At 34.1% G+C, this 22,027-nt stretch overlaps 1 protein-coding gene across 6 annotated transcripts; it reads left to right on the plus strand.

Moving 5' to 3' along the window:
• The first annotated feature begins 5,658 nt into the window (after nucleotides 1–5,658).
• On the plus strand, nucleotides 5,659–20,819 carry LOC139690349 (short coiled-coil protein homolog). 6 transcript variants are annotated; one of them, XR_011701467.1, is made up of 7 exons: nucleotides 5,659–5,917; nucleotides 8,852–9,007; nucleotides 9,463–9,549; nucleotides 12,634–12,775; nucleotides 12,907–12,965; nucleotides 13,554–13,605; nucleotides 17,943–20,819. XR_011701467.1 is itself a non-coding variant. In XM_071587751.1 (6 exons), exons 1-5 carry the CDS (start codon nucleotides 5,854–5,856, stop codon nucleotides 13,576–13,578), a joined length of 474 nt encoding a protein of 157 aa, XP_071443852.1. In that variant the 5' UTR covers nucleotides 5,659–5,853; the 3' UTR covers nucleotides 13,579–13,605; nucleotides 17,943–20,819. The 6 variants fall into 6 exon arrangements, 3 of the variants coding, with proteins under 3 accessions (XP_071443852.1, XP_071443851.1, XP_071443853.1); XR_011701468.1 differs by lacking the exon at nucleotides 12,907–12,965 and having other exon boundaries at nucleotides 12,634–12,867; XM_071587751.1 differs by lacking the exon at nucleotides 12,907–12,965.
• Nucleotides 20,820–22,027: the final 1,208 nt, after the last annotated feature.

The raw sequence follows: 22,027 nt of genomic DNA on the forward strand, positions 1-22,027 counted from the left end.
AGGCTGATGACTGTAGAAAGGAAAATGGAAGAGAGAGATCAGCAGAGTGTTGAACTGGGTATAGGGACATTTGGCCTAGTGGATTGGGGAGAAAATTCCATTTTGACAGTTCCAATTCTCAAATTGTCTCACCTAAACCCTTTGTGTTCTGCACACAAGAACAACTAGCTTGAAGACATTATATTAATTCTCAATACTGTTACTAGGTTAAGAAATCTAAATCTCCACGATTAAAGCTGATAGTTATCAGCCCATTTTCATATATGTGGGGTCAGGCTTATAAGGCTAGAGATAGGAAGACAACTTATCCCCCATGCCTATGTCACTATATAAAATATATTAAGCCCGTAGCAATTAAGTAGTGATATCATCACACACAGTAAGAGAGTTAAACCTCTACAGTTGTGAGTGTGTGACTTTTAAAAGGCTTTTCATAGCAGAGCATTGTATACTTTAATAAGGTACCTAAATACACCCAATGAACAATTATAAGTGAAACAAATGCAAAGGAATGAGAAGGGCATTAAGTATTAATTTATGTCTCAGTAGAGAAATTCTTTAATTTTTTAAAATATTTTAGTTCTATATCTAAAGTAATCACTAAATAATTGGAATTGTGAACACAAATTAATATTTCATGCATATGTTTTTTTGTTAATTTTGCTTTATTTCATTCATGTTAGGCATTTAACACTAATAGGTGAGCATTCAACATCTGGCCAGAGGGTTTAAGATCTCACTCTGAGTCATGCCTCTGGCCACTACCTCCTAAAACGACATCAGTTTGCTGTTCTGGGTACCAGTACCCTCATCAGCATAGAGAAAGGTACTTGCATCCAAGTTCCAATGTTTAAATTTTACCGACTCTGGGGCTTAGTATCATGTAATCTTTATTATCATGAGTCAATCCTAGTAACCTTTTTGATAAAATCACTGCTTGTAACCAAATGAACAAAACTTATGTGATTGCAATGATTTCATGATTTTAAAACTTTTTCAGCTCTCTAAAGGAGACACTATCATGGAGGAAGGTTTCCCAAGATCTGGGTTTACAGTGAGTGCTTCTAATAATCCTTTACCTAGGTCTAAATAATTCCAATGAAAATGGGTCAATTTAATTTTACCATCAACTTTTCAAAATGTTTTTCATGACAGAGCATTGGTCCAATTAATAAGGTACCTTAAAGTGCCTAATGAACAATAATAAGTCAAACAAATGCTAAGGGATGCAAAGGTATGAGAGGAGGATTTAAGTATTAATTAATGTTTCAGCAGGGATCTGGGTTTCCTTTGAGTGCTTCTAATAATCCTTTACCTAGGTCTAAATTTTTCCTATGAAAATGTGTAACTTCAATTCACCATCAAGCTTAAACTGTTCTGTTCAATTGAAAATTAGCTATAGAAAGCAGATTGACCAAGGTATCTCAGTGACCTTTTTTTACACTGAGTCTCAATCAATGTGCAGCACTCTATTGAGGCTGACTCATGTATAGCAATGTATCTAAAACATGACCAGAATTCCACAACATAGGTAATCAATGTTATAAAAATAAGGATACACAACTTCTTCTCAATGCCTAATAACTTCTCAATAGCATTTCATGTCATTATCTTAACATTTTCCAAATCAGAGTGAAGGTCGGACAAAGGGTAATCATTACTCTTCTAAGGACAGTTGGTTGGTGCCTGTTGTCTTAATAAATCTGCTTATCTATACTTCACACTTTCAAGCTTTACTTCATGGAATTTTTTTATGTTCATATTAAATGAGTTTGTAATTTTCCACATATAATTACAAGGGAATCATGAAATGTACTCAGCATTATTTCAAGGTACCTACTCCTTTGGTATCAATATAAAAAAAGTGAAGCTCACATAATGGATTGCATATTCACCATTTTTTTCTCTAATGACGTTTTTCATTCATGGAACTAGAACTATATTTGAATTTTTTGTAAAATCCTATAGCCCACATGTGGTATATTTATGTGGTCTGGATACAGCTTTGTCCTACTTCTTAGAAGAGAAATTTCAGCCAGTAAATGGACTTGCTCTACCACACCAGTCCAAGTCCAAGCTCTATCAATATATTCTGTCATTTTTTTAAAATATGAATAACAGCAGAGAAAATTCTTCATTATAGATCATTCTTGAGGATATAATGGGCCACAAAGAACTTAAATTAAATGTTGAAAGTATACATAATAGATCATTACCACCTGATATCAACCCTGTGAATACTGTTGTTTTTGATCGTTCAAAACACCCAGGTATGACCATTTTCAATTTCCTCTAATAAAAGCTCTTAAAATGCATTCTGTATGTCACAAGTAAAAAAGTTAGGCCATCAAATCCATTCTGAAGTAATGTAATTATATAAGTTCTACTGACGTCTGAAAGGTCATTTTGATGAAATATTGTAATTTGGGAAAACCATACCTAGTAGGCATTATATGACAAAATGAAATGTACAATCAATATACCTCATGCTTTTAAAAATAATAGCCATTAATATTTCCAATGATATTTTGCATAGTCAGCTTTTGAACTTAATTTTACAGATCTAGCTGACACAAAGGAGATTTATATAGTGACTAACATAAAAGAAGTGGATCGATTAGAACTAGCAGGTGTGATAGGACCACGGGCCAGAGTTTTCCACATAATAAATCGATATCCTCTTTACTTCACTTACCAAAAATACAAGATTGATGAACATGGGAGAGTAATTGCTAAGGTATGTACTTATTCAAGTAGAGAAATAGTGAATTATCACTTTCAGACATAACATGCCAAGTGTGGACAAATATCCAAATGTACCAGTATACAGGTATACTCTGTTAAGGATAGAATGTGTGAGACAAATCTGAAAGAAGCTTCATTAATTTATGAACAAAGTTATTAAGTTAGTTCAACATATTATATCAATCAATGTTGATTAACATCTTCATAGTTCATCTGAGCTTAAATTGTGGAGCTAATATGGATAGTGTGGTGCAGCAGATACACTCCTGGTACCTGGAATTTTGACAGGGATAATTCAGGAAGATGGTATATTGGGTTGCTAGTTGTTTTCAGCATGTGAGGAATAATAAATTTTAGCAATATACCTTTCATCAGAGGACCTAACACTCAAAAACTATCATACGGGAAAAATTCAGAATGTATATTATAAGTGCAAACAAGTTTTCAGTATGAATATATCATGATTAACTTGAACTATAATAAAATATTTATTTAACCAAATGGCTAACTAATATTCTTTCTGCTAAAATTTTGAACTAATTGCCCTAGAAAATGTATGCACTTATTTTTTTGTAAAAGCATAATTGTGCTGATTGGACTGAATCTGTTATCATTTTTCAGTATAAAAGAATATAATTATAAATTCACTATGAATGGCAACCCTGGAAATTTGTGTGGCTTTTATCAAAACTATTTCCCAGTTTCCATTAGTGTACTGTTACCAGGAATGCGAATGCATTGGGTAAAATCTAAATCTCCTAAAACAACAATGTGTTCTCTTTTTGTACTCAATTTTTTATAAAAGTATTTAACTTTTCAAGAATGTAAATAAAAGATTATTAAGGGCTAAAATATGTAATGTAATGCCATGTGGATCCAAAACTTGGTTGTTTAAACAAGAACATAGATAACAGTGTAAGGTGTGATATGAAGTAGAATTGAAAGAATTAAATGGACCAACAGGAAGACTATACAAAAATTTTGTCTCAAATCTTTTATAGCAATGAAGGTTTAAATATCGTGGGTGAAGAGAAGAAGATGCTGGGTGAAATTTGAAAATGTAGGCTAAGTGAAAGGTAGTGATTGGGATGCTAAGGGTCATAATCAAAGGTAGACTGTTAGGAAATCAGGGATGAGGAGGGAAGAGAATAGGTTTTTTGGCTGGCATAATGGGTTGTAGAGGATAAAATAGAGTAAATAAGGAAGTTCATGTGAAGTGTAATACTTAATAGTCATTAGGGTCCATCCAAAACTTACCTGGATTGGTAGACTACCTATGATGACTTTGATCCTGATAAATCATGAATTAGACGTAGTGGTAAGACTAGTGGGCAGAGTGTTTAACTACTGGCTTAGAGGGTTCCATCGTGAAAGTTGAATTTGAACTCTCTCAGCTTTAAGCTGAGAATGTACTGATGGTGTATGATTTTTTGTTGCAATATCTTTCTGAAAATATAGACAAAAAGGGATAGGAAATGGCTCCTCTGCTCTAATGTGTGAATTTTGCATGCCCCAGTGCAAGATGATTGGCAATTTTTGACTCTTAGTTAGTGTAAAATATAACCATATTGTATTTAAGCCAAAATGATAACTTATATTAAGTGGAAATTAAAAAAAAAATACTCAAGTGTGATCATGCCTCGGAGAGCTGGATACCTCATGGTATTTTCCAAATTCATTTTTTAGTTATTTTTTAATTATATTTTATATGCATATGAGTTTTTGTGTAGACATTTATACAAAAATTATCCAATTGACTCATCAAAGTTCCTTGCTATTGAAAGACATATTTTGCAAATAATGACATTTCTCACTTAGACACATACCTAAGAGCATAATAATAGATATTATAGATGGATGTCTCTTTCCTTGACTAAATAATGAAGGAATGGAAGTTTGATTGGGATTCCATTTTATCCCTTCCAACCTACCTGTAGCTATCAAATTTCAGAGATGCCTTTGAGGTTTCCCTATTGTTTATTAATCGTATATTATTAATAAAATACACTGTATATACCTACTGGCAGACTCCTCGGCTGACTTTCTCACCTGATTGAATATATCTGGTTCATCATTGTAATAGCTAAACCCATTCTGTAGGCAAGGGGTTCATCCAATTATACAGTGGTTGGTCATAAATAGTCCTTATTCACATGTAATAGGAGACGATCTAATGAGATGAATGAGCATAAAATGAACACATTAAATAGGTACAACAAAACTAAATATATCAATGCCCCAAATATTTGTGAATACACGATTGCAATATTAATTTGTGAATTAATATTTTAAATTCATGAATAATTATTACTCGCTTGTGTAAACGTACAAAATATATTTCCTTTAAAAATTGCAAATTATTACATCTTTTCATTGTGATTTTTCAGGTTAAAGGAGATCCTTCGGAAAAGAGAACTAATTGGATCAGACATAATACGACCGATAGGATAGAGGGTATTCCCCAGGCAGACTTGAAAACATCAAAGGAAGATTATGGAAGTATAAAGTTAAAATTACCTTTTTTAGTTATAGATAATTTGATTTTGTAAAAATTAGAGATAAAATGAACATTTTAAACATTTTTGTTCCTTTCAGTTTAAAATCAATCCGCGAGGTTTACAAAGAACAAAACCTTTAAGTTGGACGATGTGAAGCGACCACACTATTCAGGATATTTTGAATGAAGATATTGGAAACAATATAACTCACATTTAAAATTGCAATCAGTACATTAAGGCTTTCTTATACTATAAACAGTAATGTGCGGATTATCCCTCGAAAAGATATGTAACTTCAATTTTCAGATTTGAAAATGTCTGTATCAGTTTTTATTGGTCATTCTTGGTGACGTCAGTCATCTGTAGTATGACGCTTCACACGCTTGGTATTATGGTATTGACAAAAGAACGAAGGTAATCCAGCAGAAGTTGACAATATAAGTCGAAGATAAAAATTAGTGTTTTTTATACATATCAATATATTTATCAAGAAATTGTTTATGTTAAAGAGTATTTAGCTAGTTCTAATAGTTCCCTCTATATTATTTGAAAGAATCCTAGCTCAGCATACTTTATACTCAGTTACGCAAAGGATCAATATCGAAACAAAATGTCTGTTGCAAAAATACAAGAAGAAATAAATAATATTCCTTTGGCTGATGACGATCCTCAAGGTATGATTTGTCATTTTAATCTAGAACTTAACAGAATGTAAGTGCTACTACTGAATAGTAAGATCGACACTGTTAAATGAAAATTTTTTGGTATGATGGCTCAAACCGTAGTATTTTTTGTAACATTTTTTGGAATTCGCGTTTGCAAGTAGACTATTTTATGGTTATCGGTTTTGCTAATGCGAAGCTGGGCGCTAGTGACTAATAAACTTACTTGGTGCAGTTTAAATTAAGTTTGGAATTTCCATTTACCGTATTATGTATGATGCGATTTCCCAATTAATATTTTAATGATGTTGGCCATTATAAAATCTCGCGTTATTTGCTACTAAGTTAATTTCCTTTGCAGTTTTTGAGTGGAAATTGTACACATCTTTTAGTAGAAACAGCTCTAAACCAGTTATTGACCTGAAATAAATTAGCATTTCGTTCTTTAATGTGTAGTTTTTTTAATGGTATACATAACTATTATAAGTCATGTATGCACATTACAGCACACTCCTATCGAAAAATGAAAACACTTTCTCAGTACATTTTTGTTCAGTACACTACCGAAGAGGGATAAGCATTAAATTGTATTATTTTCTAGAGAAAGCTTACGTTCTTACAACAGATTTTGGTTTCCGTCTTGTAGAAAGTATTTTATGGCTACTGCTTAAGGCATGTAACATTTTCACCATAAATTTAGATTATAAATCTTAAAATGGCAATTGTCGCCGTTGTCACTGGGAGCTAATAAATGTCTCGAGGTTTTCAATCTGGAAACAGGCCTGGAGCTAATTTCACTCGAAAGATAGCGTGGCGTGCTATATGTCAATTAGGCTCCAAGAATGGGGTGGTTAGTGTACATAGCTTAGACCATATAACAGGTGCATATGGATGGTCATTGCGAATGAAGACTGATTAATTGTTCTAGTAAGCAAAAAATGCATGTGCTTATGAAGGATGAGGAGGTTGAAAAAGGAGCTATTTGTGTGCCTTCCAGCAACGAAGCTCTCAGTTAGCACAAACGAAGAGTTTTCATAGAATGATGAAATCTCTTCTTATGAGGCTACCGTGTTGCTAACCTGACCATATGCCCAACTTTAATATCACCAGTTTTAATCCTATCTTTAGCATGGATATTATAAAAGTCCTTGATAGTTTGAATCTGGAGAACGCGCCGAGATTGGCTTTTCATGTTCATAAATATGTTGTAGTATCCACACTTTTTCCTCAAAATGTGGCGCAATCGCAAATCTATTTTATTAATTATAGATAGCCCCAATTTCCTCGACATAACGCCTAATTTTATTAAGTTTAGTCAAGAGTGGCCTATTTTTAATCCCTTGGACACACTGACCTCCAAAAAGAAACGGCTATCAAAAAGAAAAACCAAAAAATCTACTTAATTCAGTGATAATAGCAGGAATATTATACGTACGGAATCCATACAATCCTATAAAGGAGATAACTATCTTCGTCTGCATGGCTTTGTAAGCTCGGCCTTTAGAAAGTAGGTGTCGTCATCCTCTTACAGATTGACATTCTTGATTTGTAATTTGGCCTTGTGATGAATTTTAAGCCATAGAAAGCTTATTCTCATTTTCTCCATCCATGGAAAAAAATATGCAAAAAGGTAAGTACTACCACGATAGGCTACTACCTACTTTATGGTACAGTAGTGTATTCCCCCATATACTCTGGATTCTAGAAGATGGGAAGAGAAGATGATGAAAATATGTAGGATAAAGGAAATAGTAAGGAAAACAATGACTTCTGGCTGTGGCATGCTAATAATATTCCTGGGAGGGAGGGACAAACACCTGACTGGCACACTCAATGTAAAATGGAATGGCAACCTTATATGCTGATGCTTCACAGCACTTTAATTTTAAAAGGGAAAATAAAAATATACGTCTATTATGTAGTTACCATTTATATTCTAAAATATAACTTATTCAAGAAGTAATGCATTGAAATTAGAGCTAAGTATAATATGGTCTATATAATCAATATGCTGGCTACTCGAGGAGTAATTTGGTTTAGTTAAATTGTTTGGATATCACAGCCTATGTATGGTATAGAATAACTATATTTGGAAACTTTTATGGCTTATTTGTTTTAGTCAAGTCTGAGACAATTCTATCTAGAAGAGCATATAAGTGGGTGTTTTCAAGCATGCTGTAACTGGTAGATACTTTCTTATATGTGCTTTTGTAAGAAACTCATAGATATACAAAATTGTTGTAAATGTGTAAACTTACTATTTACGTTATAATATGACTTTAAATGAGAAAGCATATCCAGAGTGACATACTGGTCAATTATTTTTGCAAAATAGTGTGGTCCTGTAGTCAGCCTTAAGAACACAGCTCTACCATCAGTATTACAATAGCTCAGCATGAGTATAGGTTAATATGTTTTAAATGATGACCAGAACTAATGAGTCATGTTTTGACTCTCAATCAGCCGAAACCATATTCGCCCAACATAAATAAATAGTAATTCAAGTGATTAAGTACAGTTGAGTAAATTTAAGTTGATTCAATGCCACTAGATAGCCCCTGATGGCATCTGAACTAGATACCTCTTTCTTGTTCATCTCTACCTTCTTATCTGGTAAACGTGAGTTATTAATGGGGTAAAAATCCTTTTTTCTCAATAAATGGGTTATTTAAATTTTTCATTGTAATTTTTTAGAAGAACAAGTCATGATTTAACCTTGGATGACCTTAATTAACTATTTCCTGTTATTATCTCTAAACATCTATAACAAGCTACACACACTATAATATAGCAGAATATTGCATTAAATATTTCTTTCATAATGTGAATTCAAATGGTATCATCATATTTTTAAACACAATATTGTTTTTTCTCTCTTCTGGGTGTTATCTTGCAAGTTTTTGTTGTTATTGATTTTATGTATACATATCTGTGATTTGTTTTCAGTTGTTATTTCTGAAGGGGAAGGAGATGGCTGTGATGAGAGTATTTCATCTCAACAAGTAGGTGTTGGTGGTGGAGGTTCAATGATTGGCCATGGCCGAAGCATGGATTCCATACCATCAACATTTACCAATGGAAGTAGCAGTCCTGGGCCTCACAGTAAGATTATTTTTTTCAAGCTGGCTAGGCAGTGCCTTAGGTGAAGCATTGTTTTTAGTGGTCTCAGTTACAAGTAAAAAAGAGCTCCCCGTAAAAGGGAGAGGTGAAAAGTGTAAACTTGTTACTCATGTGGAATACATTTATGCTCCACCATTCTAGCAATGCTCACTCTACCTTGCTCATTTTTAATTTGTGATTGTCATTGCCCATTGTCAACTTTGCCCTCAATCATGATTGCTGGTAGATATTGTTATTCAGTCTGGAAACAATTATTTTAAATATTCTGTGGTGTTCAATTTATGTGTTGTTTGTGAATAAGCTTTGCCCTCAATCATGATTGCTGGTAGATATTGTTATTCAGTCTGGAAACAATTATTTTAAATATTCTGTGGTGTTCAATTTATGTGTTGTTTGTGAATAAGCAGTTGTTATTAAATTCTAAAAATTCAACTTAGGTTTGGATCCTGACATCAGTCCCGATGAGCAAGAAGAAAAGGCTCGATTAATATCCCAAGTTCTTGAGTTGCAGAATACTCTTGATGGTAAGAATTTGTGAATTGCATGTATTGGTGATTAATTTAAACCATGGTTTTCTGTTTTAAGTAATTTTGGTTCGTGAAGTAAGCATTGAGTAAATTTCAAAATGTTGGCACATTTGGTGTTTACCAAATATTAACATTGATGCTCTTGAACATCTCTTGATGCACTCTCTCTTATCATTATAATGAGACTGGCCCAAAATACAGGCCCTGTATCAACATTGTTGAAATGGTGAAGAGGTGGAAAGTGCATATCTATTTTATCAACTTTAATGTTGATAAATGTTACTTTGGCAACTAAATTTCATCAGCTGTTGTAAGCATAATTACTAGCCCATTGAATACATTAAGGGGCTAGTTTTTTATGCTTTATTTTATTTAAAAATACATTATGTGCATGTATTATTTTGAATGATGAGGTATATAGTATTTATAAGAGTGTATTTTCTCTGCTGTAGTTCCAAATATAATTTTTAAACTTACATGATTAGCTGATGAACTTTTAAATAAATATATGATACCAAACATTGGCTTATTAACAACAAAGCAATTGTATGCCTGTCATGACTTAGGTAAGTTGTCGTAATTGTTGGAAAAATTATGATTAAGTTTAATTATGTTTTGTCAATCAATGTAATTGATGGCCATTAAAATTCCACAGTATCAATGCAACAGTTTCAGAGTGCAAAAATCATTCACCTTGACCGAGATTCAAACCCGGATCCCTCAATATCCGGTCGAGTGCTTTAGCCAGTTAAGCTAAGACCGGACATTGAGGGATCCGGGTTCAAATCGTGGTCAAGGCGAATGATTTTTACGCTCTGAAATTGTTGCATTGAAATGCACATTAGTGGATGACCCCATTAAAAGTTACTGTTGCAGCATCTCCTGCAGTTTCTTTGGAATTTCCACAGTTTCAGTCGATTCAGCGAATTATTCTCATATTCTTAACACATGCATATGATATAACTATTATTCTGTTCAGCTATGGAACTGACCAACATCATCAATGAATGCCATTGCAAATTTAGTTCTGGATTAGATGGCAGCCCTGGAATAGCCATAAAAAGGTCATTTAATACAATTTAAAACTAAAGATTATCATCAGCATGGAGCCCTGGGAGTATTCCAGGCAAGGGATTTAGTATACCAAGGAGCTGATTTATGTACCAAAAGAATAGAACTGGTCCCAGGACATAGCCCTGGTAGACACCGGATTTGATAAGTTTGGGCAGTGATACATATGTCATCCCATTTTTGCATAGGTTAACACATTGTTCTCCATCACTTAAATGCAAATTAATCCAATCAAAGGATGCACCTCTTATGCTAGAGCTAGGAAGTTTTGACAATAGTAGTTGATGGTTAACTTGGTCAAAAGCCTTGGAGAAGTGAAAGAAAATTGCTGCAGATTCAGATCTGTTGTCCAGATCAGACAATATTTGATCGGCAATACACCTGATATCCTCTTAACCTTTCCAAGTTTCATATTTCATGCAAATAGTATTTGTCATAATGTAGTTACGACTTAAATATGGATGCAAAGTAATGTAAAACCATACGGATGCTCTCTTAGAATACATTTCAGATTGTCACATTCACTTTTCTTTTGGAGATTAACATGTATGATTGATTAGTTAATGTTTCCGAAATGCTTAATATACTACCTTGATCAAAAAGTTCCCGGAATAACCACCGTGTGGCGCTCCCATCGTTCCGATTTGAGTTCTGTTTTTTTTGTTAAATTGGTACATCTGTTGTTGATATTCCCTTTAAATCTTAGTGTCATAACTTGACATTTGCCAAAGTTACGTAGCCAAGAGTACATCTATCTCTGTGTGTGTTGGCGATTTTTTACAATTTCAGAAATGGATTTAAATTTGCAACTACGAACTTGTATTAAATTTTGCATAAAAAACGGATTTAGTGGCGCACGGACGTTGGAAATGTTGGAAAAGTGTTTCGGCAACGATTCTCTAAAAAAAACAGTCGTTTACCAGTGGCACGAGCGGTTCAGAAGTGGTCGTGAGTCAATCGAAGATGATGAACGCAGTGGCAGACCATCGACATCGAAAGTCGGTGAAAAAATTGATAAAGTAAAAGAAATGTTGGTCAATAACCGCAAATTAACCATCAGAGAAATAGCGGAGGACTTGAACATTGCCTATGGATCCGCCCAAGACATTGTGGTTAATGATTTGGGTTTCCGTCGTGTAGCAGCAAAGTTGGTGCCAAAAGACCTCAATTTCATGCAAAAAAGAGACCGTGTTGACGTCGCAAAAGACATGATTTGCGAGGCTGAATCCGATCCCACATTCATCAAAAGGATCATTACTGGAGACGAGACGTGGGTTTATGAGTACGACACGCAATCCAGACATCAGGCAAGTGAATGGCGTTCACCAAATGAGCCGAGACCAAAAAAACCACGTCGTTTTCAGTCAAAAAAGAAGGCAATGCTGACGGTTTTCATGGATTACAACGGTGTAGTGCATCATGAATTTTTGCCAGAAGGCCAGACAGTAAACAAAGAGTATTATTTGGGCGTTATGAGACGTTTGCGTGAAGCAATTCGCCGAAAGAGACCAGAAATGTGGGCAGAAAACTCGTGGATTTTGCACCATGATAACGCACCGTCGCACAGTGCTATCATTATTCGTAATTTTTTGACGAAAAATGCAACAAATACCATCCAACAGCCACCGAATTCACCTGATTTGGCTCCCTGTGACTTCTTTCTGTTCAATCGAGTTAAAAAACCATTACGGGGAACGCGTTTTAGCAGCCGAGAGGAAGTAATGGAAAAATCGCAGGAAGCACTGATGGACATACCGAAAACCGACCGTAACTTTTGCAAATGTCAAGTTATGACACTAAGATTTAAAGGGAATATCAACAACAGATGTACCAATTTAACAAAAAAAACAGAACTCAAATCGGAACGATGGGAGCGCCACACGGTGGTTATTCCGGGAACTTTTTGATCAAGGTAGTATGTAATTAGATGTAAGCTGTAAGAATTAGGCGTAGGTTAGATGAAATTAATTGTCTGCATTAACTAGTTTTCATTTATTACTTCTATGACAGATCTGTCTCAGAGAGTTGATAGTGTAAAAGAAGAAAATTTTAAGCTACGCTCTGAGAACCAAGTTTTGGGTCAATATATAGAAAATCTTATGTCTGCTTCGAGTGTCTTCCAGTCTACCTCCCCAAGGGCATCAAAAAAGAAGTGAGCCACCATCTATAATTTATTAATTGCCTGGCTTTCACCGCTTAAAATGGTGAATTATGGAATATTGGGGTTTTTCATCGCTAATGCAGGTCAGTTAACTGAGAAAATTCTTCGGGTTCTTTCTTCAGACCATCTTCCCAAGTGTATCATTTTTAATGACTACATTCTGCAGCTCCAATCTTTCAGTGTAAAGTACTTTTTGAATATTTCTGTATAGTTGTAGTGTCTTTAGAAGTTTATTGTCTGACTCTTAGATTCTTTGAATGCTATAATTAAGCTAATCTTGCTAATACGAGTATGTATGGTATAGAATTTAGGAGCTTTACTTAAAGTTTTAACATTTTTGGCATTAATTAGAGGAAGTGTTGGTTGCATGTAATCAAAAATTTCATCTTTTATTCGTAGTGTTAGTTCAGATGATATATTTTGATTAAACTTAGCTTGTTTTGAAAATTTATTCATTGAAAGTGTGGAGGAAGTCTCACTTCTCTTCATCTCAAGGGTGTTTGTCAATTAGAACTTCAACGCCTTAAATATACATGCTACAAATCAAATGCACATGTGGTGGAATCTGCATGACATGCAACAAAATTTTCACACTTGTGTAATCAACATGCATTTTAACTGTTAATTCTTCCTGCATCTCTTACCGCTTCAATTTATATAAGGTATAGACATTAAATATTTTTCACTTGTAAGTATATTTTAGTTTGCAAAACAACATTGACTGGAATTGCCACTTAGGCACTTACTCATCATTCATCTTCTTTCCCAGGGTAAAGCCAGCAATACATACATGAGCAGATGTATATGTGCCCAATTTACAGGTAAAGACCTAAGTCTATGAGTGAGTGTTGTAGTTATCTTACATGGCACCTATTAGGATTCTGGCTACTTGTCTGTTGAATATAATGGATAATATAGGTACCAAAAGTATGCAAGAAAAAGAATTGGGATGTAAAGATTCATAAAGAAATTACATTTTTTTAAATTCCAAGCAACTGATGGAGTTATCTCTATCATGCGGCATAACAGAAGCATTAGTGAAAAATCAGTACTATCATGTCCTTCTAAAAGTTGTAAGTCCTTGATGACATTCATTGCCTGTTCTTATCATGTATGTTTTTACTCTGCATGTATACAATGGTCATAATTTCTATTAAATCCCTTTTTTAAGTCAAAGAGTCCTACAATACTACTCTTTTTCATGAGTGATGCAGTAGTGGTGAATCAAAAATGTTATAATTTTTAAGATAAACTATATTAGATGCATTAACCTTGATACATAGAGAAATTTGCTTAAATACAGATAAATAGACCTAAAATTCCTTTTGGAAAGTGGTTCATCACTTCGATGTATCACAATTAAAGAGTGCAGAAATGTCTCGACTTTTTTTGAAAATGTCTTATATTTTGTGAAAGAATTCCAAACAAATCTATTAAGTGTCTTGATTTTGTATGTATTATGTAGCAAAACTGAAGTAAGACATTTTTAGTATAAACTTGATTGGAGAAAAAAAAATAATTTCAAAGCACTCACTGGAAGTGGTGCCCATATCATTACTTATATTTCTGTTCATCCATTTGTGGATCGGTGATGAATTATTTTATAGATGCCAGCGTAAATGCCTCCTTCAGTCCATTAAATTTTACAAATAGTATAACCACCATTCTTAATGAATAACTGATCATAGCACTTTTCCACTTGATACAACGTCTGTTCAAAAAGTATTGAGACTTTTGTGTTTTTTTTTAAATTATTCATTTATTCATGACTTTATTTTGTCCCCTTCAAAGTAATCCCCATTAGTTATTATATCCTGGTGCCAATGTTTTTTCCAATCCTCAAAGCACTTCAAAAAATCATGTTTTGTGATCTTGTTCAGCTCCTCCTTCAGTGCAGTCTTTATCTTGTCAATTGTGGCATAGCGTCATCCATTCATGGGCCTCTTCAGTTTTGGGAACAAGAAAAAGTCAGTGGGGGCCAGATCTAGGGAACATGGTGGCTGCGGCAGCATTAGTGTGTTGTTTTTGGCCAAAAATTTGTGCACAAGTAACGATGCGTGAGCAGGGGCGAAAGCCAATTTTTGTTCTTCCACAAATCCGGGTGTTTGTGACGGATACTTCATGCAAATTGCGCATAACTTGCGGGTAATATTCCTTATTTACCATTCTACCCTGTGGCAAGAACTCATGATGCACCACGCCCCTGCAATCAAAGAAAACTTTAAGCGAAACTTTCACATTCGACCGAACTTGGCGTGCTTTTTTCGGTCTTGGCTCATGCTGCAGCTGCCATTGGGATGATTAAGAGTTTGGGAGTTTCCACGTCATAACTATAAACCCATGATATGTCACCAGTTTTGACCCTCTGGAGCAAATTTGGGTCATCGCGGACAGAGTCATTAGCACTGTTAATGCATTGCTGTTTTTGGTCGAAATTTAGCAATTTTGGTACAAATTTTGCGGCGACCCGTGTCTTGCCCTAATCATTGCTAAAAAATCGAATGGCAATCAATATGTTTACGTCCTCAGCAACTTCTCTAACGGTGATTCGACGATGGGCCAATACTATTTTCTTCGCTTCATCAATGTTTTCATCTGTTGTTGATGCGTTCGGGTGTTGACGCTCTTCATTGTTCACATCTTCTCGGCCCTCTGAGAACATTTTATACCACGGATAAATGTTGCTTCGGTCCAAGTAAGCTTCTCCATATGCCGGTCTCAACATTTGGAATGCGCCTGCGCACTTAATTTTGTTATTCACATTAAATTTGATACAGATTCTTTGATCCATTATTTGGAACAGCCAAAAATCGAAGACAAGCCAAAAAAACACGTCCAAGCAAAACAGCTGTCAACACTTAACTAAACATTCAAAATGGCCGAACATTTCGGCATGAGTGAGAGACATAAGTGCCAACATAACGCCACAAAAAATCAAAAATCAAATATACGTAACCCACAAATATTAAAAATTCACGATAATTTTTGGGACAGACCTCGTATACCAAGTGCAAAAGTGCTACGGTCAGTTATTCATTATGTTACTTCCACCACATCACGCCTGAAGCTACTCAGTTTGTTCCCCGTTGTTAATTTGAGATTCTTCAATGTGTCCACTCGTCCAAAAGCACCCTCATGTTTGAAGATTCTTCCATACTTGCACCATAATAAAAATCAGTCAATTCCATGATTGTGTTAAAAATTTTATCTGTGATTTCCCTGGAACATCTGGTATCCAAATTATCACCAACCTTCAGTAAAGCCAAGTGTGCCCTAACATACACATGCACCTACAAATATACCTAATATCTTTGCAATGTTTAATTTTGTTCCGACTGGTAAATTCAATGTTTTTATTATTCCTATTATGACTTCGGTTTCTTACTATTATGATTTCTGATTGTTCAGGAAAAGAATGAGTATTTGTATCTATTTGTCCTGGAATCTATCTCCCTTATTTTATCTTTGTGGTCTGTTCTACCTAAGTAGTGTGGGGCCATAATAATTTCTTTAGTGTCATCGTTAAACTCATTTGTTCTGAACCTTTCTAAAAGTCTGAGTCTGTCTTGTTCTCTTCGTATTTCAAGTGGCTCCCAGGCTAAATCCCCTAAAAGACCTGTCACACTTGTGTTCATATCATAACAATTTTTAACGAATGTGGTGGATTTTCTCTGGAGTCTATGTAATTGTTTTTGCCAAATTTTCTCCCAAGGATCCCAAATACTTGCGGCATATTCCAAATGAGGTCTAACTAGAGCAAAATAACACCTCTCTTTAACTTTTTCATTACATTTCCCCACCACCCGTTTAATGAAGCCAAGTTTCTTTAAAGTTGATCCGCATATTGTCCTGATATGTGCTCCCCATGAAAGGTGTGGTTTTAGAACTACCCCCAAATATTTCACTTGATTGGCCAAAGTCAGTACTGAACCCTCTATTTGGTAGTTTATGTCCTGATCGCCACTTCCTTTGTTCCAAAATTTCAAAACTGCGCATTTGTCTATATTAAGCGTTGATCCCCATTTATTGCACCATTCCGAGATTGTGTCTTTGTCCATAGAGAGTAGCTTGTGATCTAGTTGGCACCTTATTTCCTTGTGTACCACCGTGTCGTCAGCAAATAACCTCAGATTGCTACTAACGTGTGTGCTTAAGTCATTATGTATATTAAGAACAGAAGAGGCCCTATTACACTTCCCTGGGGGATGCCCGAAGTTACATCTCTATCCGTTGAGCACAACCTATCGATGACCACTATTTGTTTGCGATTTGACAGAAGTCTGTAATCCATTTAATATATTAAGGGAAGAAATTTATGAGAATGAATTATATAATATCAAGTATTTATTTGTATGTTAAAAAATGAAATAAACACCAATTAAGCTTATTTTGGTAATTTCATGTGTATCATACAGGTATCATATCAGTTTTCTATTGATTATAGAATGACATTAAAAATATTTCATATTAAATGTTGCTTTTTTTAGATAATTTTAAAACTATTTTGTGTATTTCATAAATAGACACTTGTTTGTCCTAAAGATCACTCATCGAATTAGGGTGAGGTCTATGCATGGCATCATATGTTTTTTTTGCCATCGCTCTTTGTCAGCCCATCAACAAACTTTCAGCTTAACCTAATACATATCAGGCCATATACTGCCCCTTAAGCCCCAACACTTTCCAATTTGATTGTCACCTCTATAGGTTGTATCGACCATCAGACACAGGCTGATACATGTATTTGAAAGCAATTAAGTGACATAAACATTGATTCTCAGGATAAAATATGGTGTGAATTAGTAGTTATTTCCATTTAATCACATTTTTATAAACACCTCTATCCTTTTTGACTGTAATTTCATGCATGATGGAGTGAACTCCACCACTTTAATGGGTGTAGTATATGTAATGTATGAACAGGGTTAGAGAAGTCTAATACTATGTATATATTATTAGATTCTTGATTATTCAATGTCCAACCATTAACAAAGTCTTGCTCTTGCTCATTTATTTAATACAAAAGTTTTTGGTGGAAGTAAATTTTTAAAATTTTCTGCTGAACATAAATTTTTCTATCAAGTTCCTGATAATTGTTGTACAAACAATATATGACATGCACCTAAATAAACATTCTGGTGTTTTACTTTTGTTTCAGAGGATCATCAGCCAAGTTCATCAAATGAATATGGACAATTAGTGGCATCCTGATCCATTTGTTGTTTTTCTTAAGCTGACAAAGCTTTTAATAGTTGTGGCTCTCTCACTGCACAAAGCAAGAGCACTTAGTGACTTATCAAATGTGTTCCATGTGCTTTGAAGATGGCAGTTTCAACTTCTGTGATTTTTGTTTGAAAACAAAAAAAATTTGTTTTACAAATAATTTATTCGTCTCAAAGAGGAGACAATGTATGTTTTGTTTAGTGCACTTAAAGATTGTTTACTGACTTTCAGCATTGGGCTGCATTCATATTGATTACAGTGTGTTCTGTGAAAACATTGCATTTCATCTTCACCTTAAAATATAATATTATATATAAACATATATATGTATATAGTGAGACACATACATGCAGTGCATTTGCTTTATTTTTAAATGAATATTTGCAAAATTCCACTGATAAAATATGGAGCATTTCCATCACAGCAAGCCTGATATATTATGAATTCAGTATTTCATTTCTCCTTTTAAAGTATGCATTTACCTTTTATACACAAATGGTCCTCATATCCATGAAGGCTGTTAATGTATATCTTCTGAAATATGCTCTGACTCTTTATTAACAATTAGCTGCAATGTTCCCTCCTTGAATGAATTGTTAATTTTCCCTAGACAAATATATATATTAAAGCTCCCAAAGGCAGAACGTTAAGGATTTAGTAAAATGGTGTATTTTATATAACATACCATATTCATTAAGATTAATTTTAGTTGAAAATCAACTTCATGGTGAATTTTTTAACCAAGTGTATAATTTTCTAATCGGTCTGTGTGCATTCCTAAACTCTTTTATTTATTTATGCCAATGCTTATAATTTTGAATCGTTCTTTGTAAAAATTTCTTTTTTTTTAATATTGCTCTTTGTGAATCATTTAATTTATGAGTGTATGTACCTATAAACTTAATGTGAAAAATGAAAACTTAAACTGTTGGAAACATTTTCATATTTTTATGATGGCAGTCTTGAAAGAGAATTCAGTAGTGTCTAAGAATTGAAAACTGGTGATATTATTTTTTCTGTATTTTGTGAATGTTTCCAATTTTTGTTGAAAATAGTACATAGATGTCTTAGGAAAGAAATCAATTTGATGCCCAAAAAAAGTAAATTGTCCAGATAATGTCTTCAGAAAAAACAGAGGCAGTAATATTTGGAGTGCTGCTGTAAAGTGGATAGATGAGATAGGCAAAATTTCTATTTAGGAGCCTCTCACTTGTACTATGAATACCATGTGCATATGGAAGTACTGGAAAGATTGTCTGCACAATTGAATTTGTGAGCTCAAACATGTGGTTTTGTTGTAAACCTGGGAATGGTGATTCAACATATCACCATGTTAGACAACTTGAAAGTCCATTAGCTAATTAAAACAAGGACCGTCTCTCAAATCTTAAGTGATAACTGTTTTGGTTATGTTGACTTTGTTTATTTTTGAAGAATCATATTAATTTTTTTTGCAAATTTGTCTCCCTGTTCTTCTTTACTAATTATCTCTATTTATACAAATCCCTGTCAGCTGCCATGGCCACATAAGACAGAGAGGATTTGTATTTGGAATAGGAGATAATTTATTTAAGGAATAGAAGACAGCAATGATGTCAGCCAAAATTGTGTGGGTGCTTCATTTAGAGCTTTTTTTTAATTTGTGCACAAGGGAGAGCATTTGTGAGAATTTACCCAGTTTTTCACAGATGTGCCTTTTGTTTGATTTTATTTGGGCTGTTAACTAAAGAATAAGAGGAAATCCATCGAGAAAGGGAAACTTAACAACAAAATTGCTTGAATATAATCTATTGCATAAATATTTCAATATTGGATCATTGGAGCTTCTCCTCAGTATAAATAAATTTTTTTTGCAATGTGCTAGACGTCTTTGTGTATTTACATATTATTATATCCTGCTGTGTACCTGCATACCTGAAAGTGACCCCATAGGGTATGGGAGCATGTGCATAGGTACCATTTAAGAACATAAATTGCTTTAAATGAATGACTACAAGGAGATAGAAACTCCAGTGTGCTTTGCATAGTCATTCTGTATTCAATCAAGCAATACAAGTAGTCACATCTTTGCTGAAGCAACAATAATGTAGTTAAGATGTCATTCTCTTGATAATTCGCAAATTTTATATAAAAATCGTGATTTTTCAAAGTTTTGATATCATTTTCACCTGTGTATTGTTGATGCCTTTTAATTTCCTTCTGAACAAGTACCCTTTCTGCACTACTTTGTTAATAAATAATCATTAAACACTGAGAAGTTGTCTTTTATACCCTCTAGACCAGGGTACTATGCATTCCATTATTGCACTTTACACTTAGGGTATTGGCGTCATCAATATTTGAGCAAAACTTTTAAGAAGATTTTCCCTGAAAAAAACAAAAGCTCTAAGTTCACTAGTTGGGCATAGTTTGTCCTGTGAAAAGGTTTATCCCTTTGCTTTGATTAGTGACTACCAACATCCCATTTTTGTTCCAAGTGATGTGAATGTTATAAAGTTTGTCTGCTCTGGATGCCATGTAAGGGTGTATGTAGAAAGTTGTATACTGTCCAGCTACATCACAGTCAAATTGTGCATTGCTTGAATTTAAACCCTAATTTCTGGAATGAATTAACTTTCTCGATTATGTGGTATAAACTGATTTCACCATAGATGATCTACTGATGAGCTTTCTTGTATAAGTCTTGGCCATCTCAATGCTGTGATATCTTATGAGTTGATGTAATGCTTAATAGTGTCGGAGATAAATTGGCATTAGCGTGGCAAGTTTTTTAAGTAATAATAAAATTGGATGACCACATTTTTTTCTTGAATTGTGTCGTTATTCTTCTACATTGCCTGTCCATTGGAATGAGAGCACCAGCATCATTGATTCCAATCAGTTAAAATTTCTGTATGAATTTGTCCTTGTGTATTCCTATTTTCAGTGCTATACTGAAACACCTAAAATTGGCATATTTGGTATTCTTTATTTATATATCTTCTCATCATTTCTCTCAATAATATAACAGTCAATTGGTTATTATTCGTAATTTCTGGATATGCAACATTGGAATTGTTAAGGAAAACGATTACCTTGCATGTACCTGTGGAAATTTTAAGGCAAGCCTGTCACTACTCCAGTGATGGCACAGTACTAACTTACTTAATGCAATGACCATCTATATTATGACTGATTTTTCCATAGAAAAAGTGCATAATTCTAACTGAAAAGTGGTGAATTGTGATAATATATGCTATGAATTAACAACAATTTTCGTATTTCTCCAAATTTCAATATTTATACAGTTTGTTACTGCTCGTATTTTCTTGCCGATTCAAATAAAACTAATTCCAATCTGTACTGATCTCTCTCTCCAGTTTTCACTCATTGACACCATAAACCCAACAACCAGGACTGAGCCTCACTGATGTTAATTCCAGTAATTAGCACTTTCATGGCTTCACCTTAAGCACATTAGAAGAGCTCTTAATAAAGACTAGCAACTTCTCACCATTCCATAGTTGAACAATAAAATGTTCGAGCTTGTGCGCCAATAATTTTCTTGGATTTAAAACATACAGAGCTTAAATAGTACTCAACTTGCCGAATTATCAAAATGCTGATTTTACTGAGCAATCACCATAACTGATGACTTTAATATGATCTAGGAAATGCATTAGATGTTAAAGATGAATACATTATTAATAGTTATAAATCAAAACTAAACATAATATCACTGAGTAAGCAGTTGAAGATATATACATGCAGAGCCAATAAGTATCCCACTGTTCCCCAAAAGGTACTCATTAACTGCATATGCTCTGGCATTGGTATCACCTCACATGATTTCAAAGAAAAATAAACACCCTCATCCCCTTTCCTGTAACCATTAATTATTTGAAAGACTGGCTCATTAATACCAAAACCTAGCCACGTTTGGTTTTTCCTTCGCGTTAGAGGTATTATTAATTGGAAGGAGTGAACGTTAAAACATTTTAATAGGGATCATTGTGGTATCGGAATTATTCCTGCTGATAG

Source organism: Hetaerina americana, unplaced genomic scaffold (assembly GCF_022747635.1).
Source record: "Hetaerina americana unplaced genomic scaffold, ioHetAmer1.1.p SCAF_3, whole genome shotgun sequence".
NCBI classification, from domain to species: Eukaryota; Metazoa; Arthropoda; class Insecta; order Odonata; family Calopterygidae; genus Hetaerina; species Hetaerina americana.

Excerpts from the sequence above, each read along its gene's own strand:
- LOC139690349 (XM_071587750.1), top strand. The coding sequence starts at position 5,854 with ATGTCTGTTGCAAAAATACAAGAAGAAATAAATAATATTCCTTTGGCT. Across the intron at positions 5,918-8,851 it reads GGCTGATGACGATCCTCAAG|TTGTTATTTCTGAAGGGGAA; the intron begins GTATGATTTGTC and ends ATTTGTTTTCAG. Across the intron at positions 9,008-9,462 it reads TAGCAGTCCTGGGCCTCACA|GTTTGGATCCTGACATCAGT; the intron begins GTAAGATTATTT and ends AATTCAACTTAG.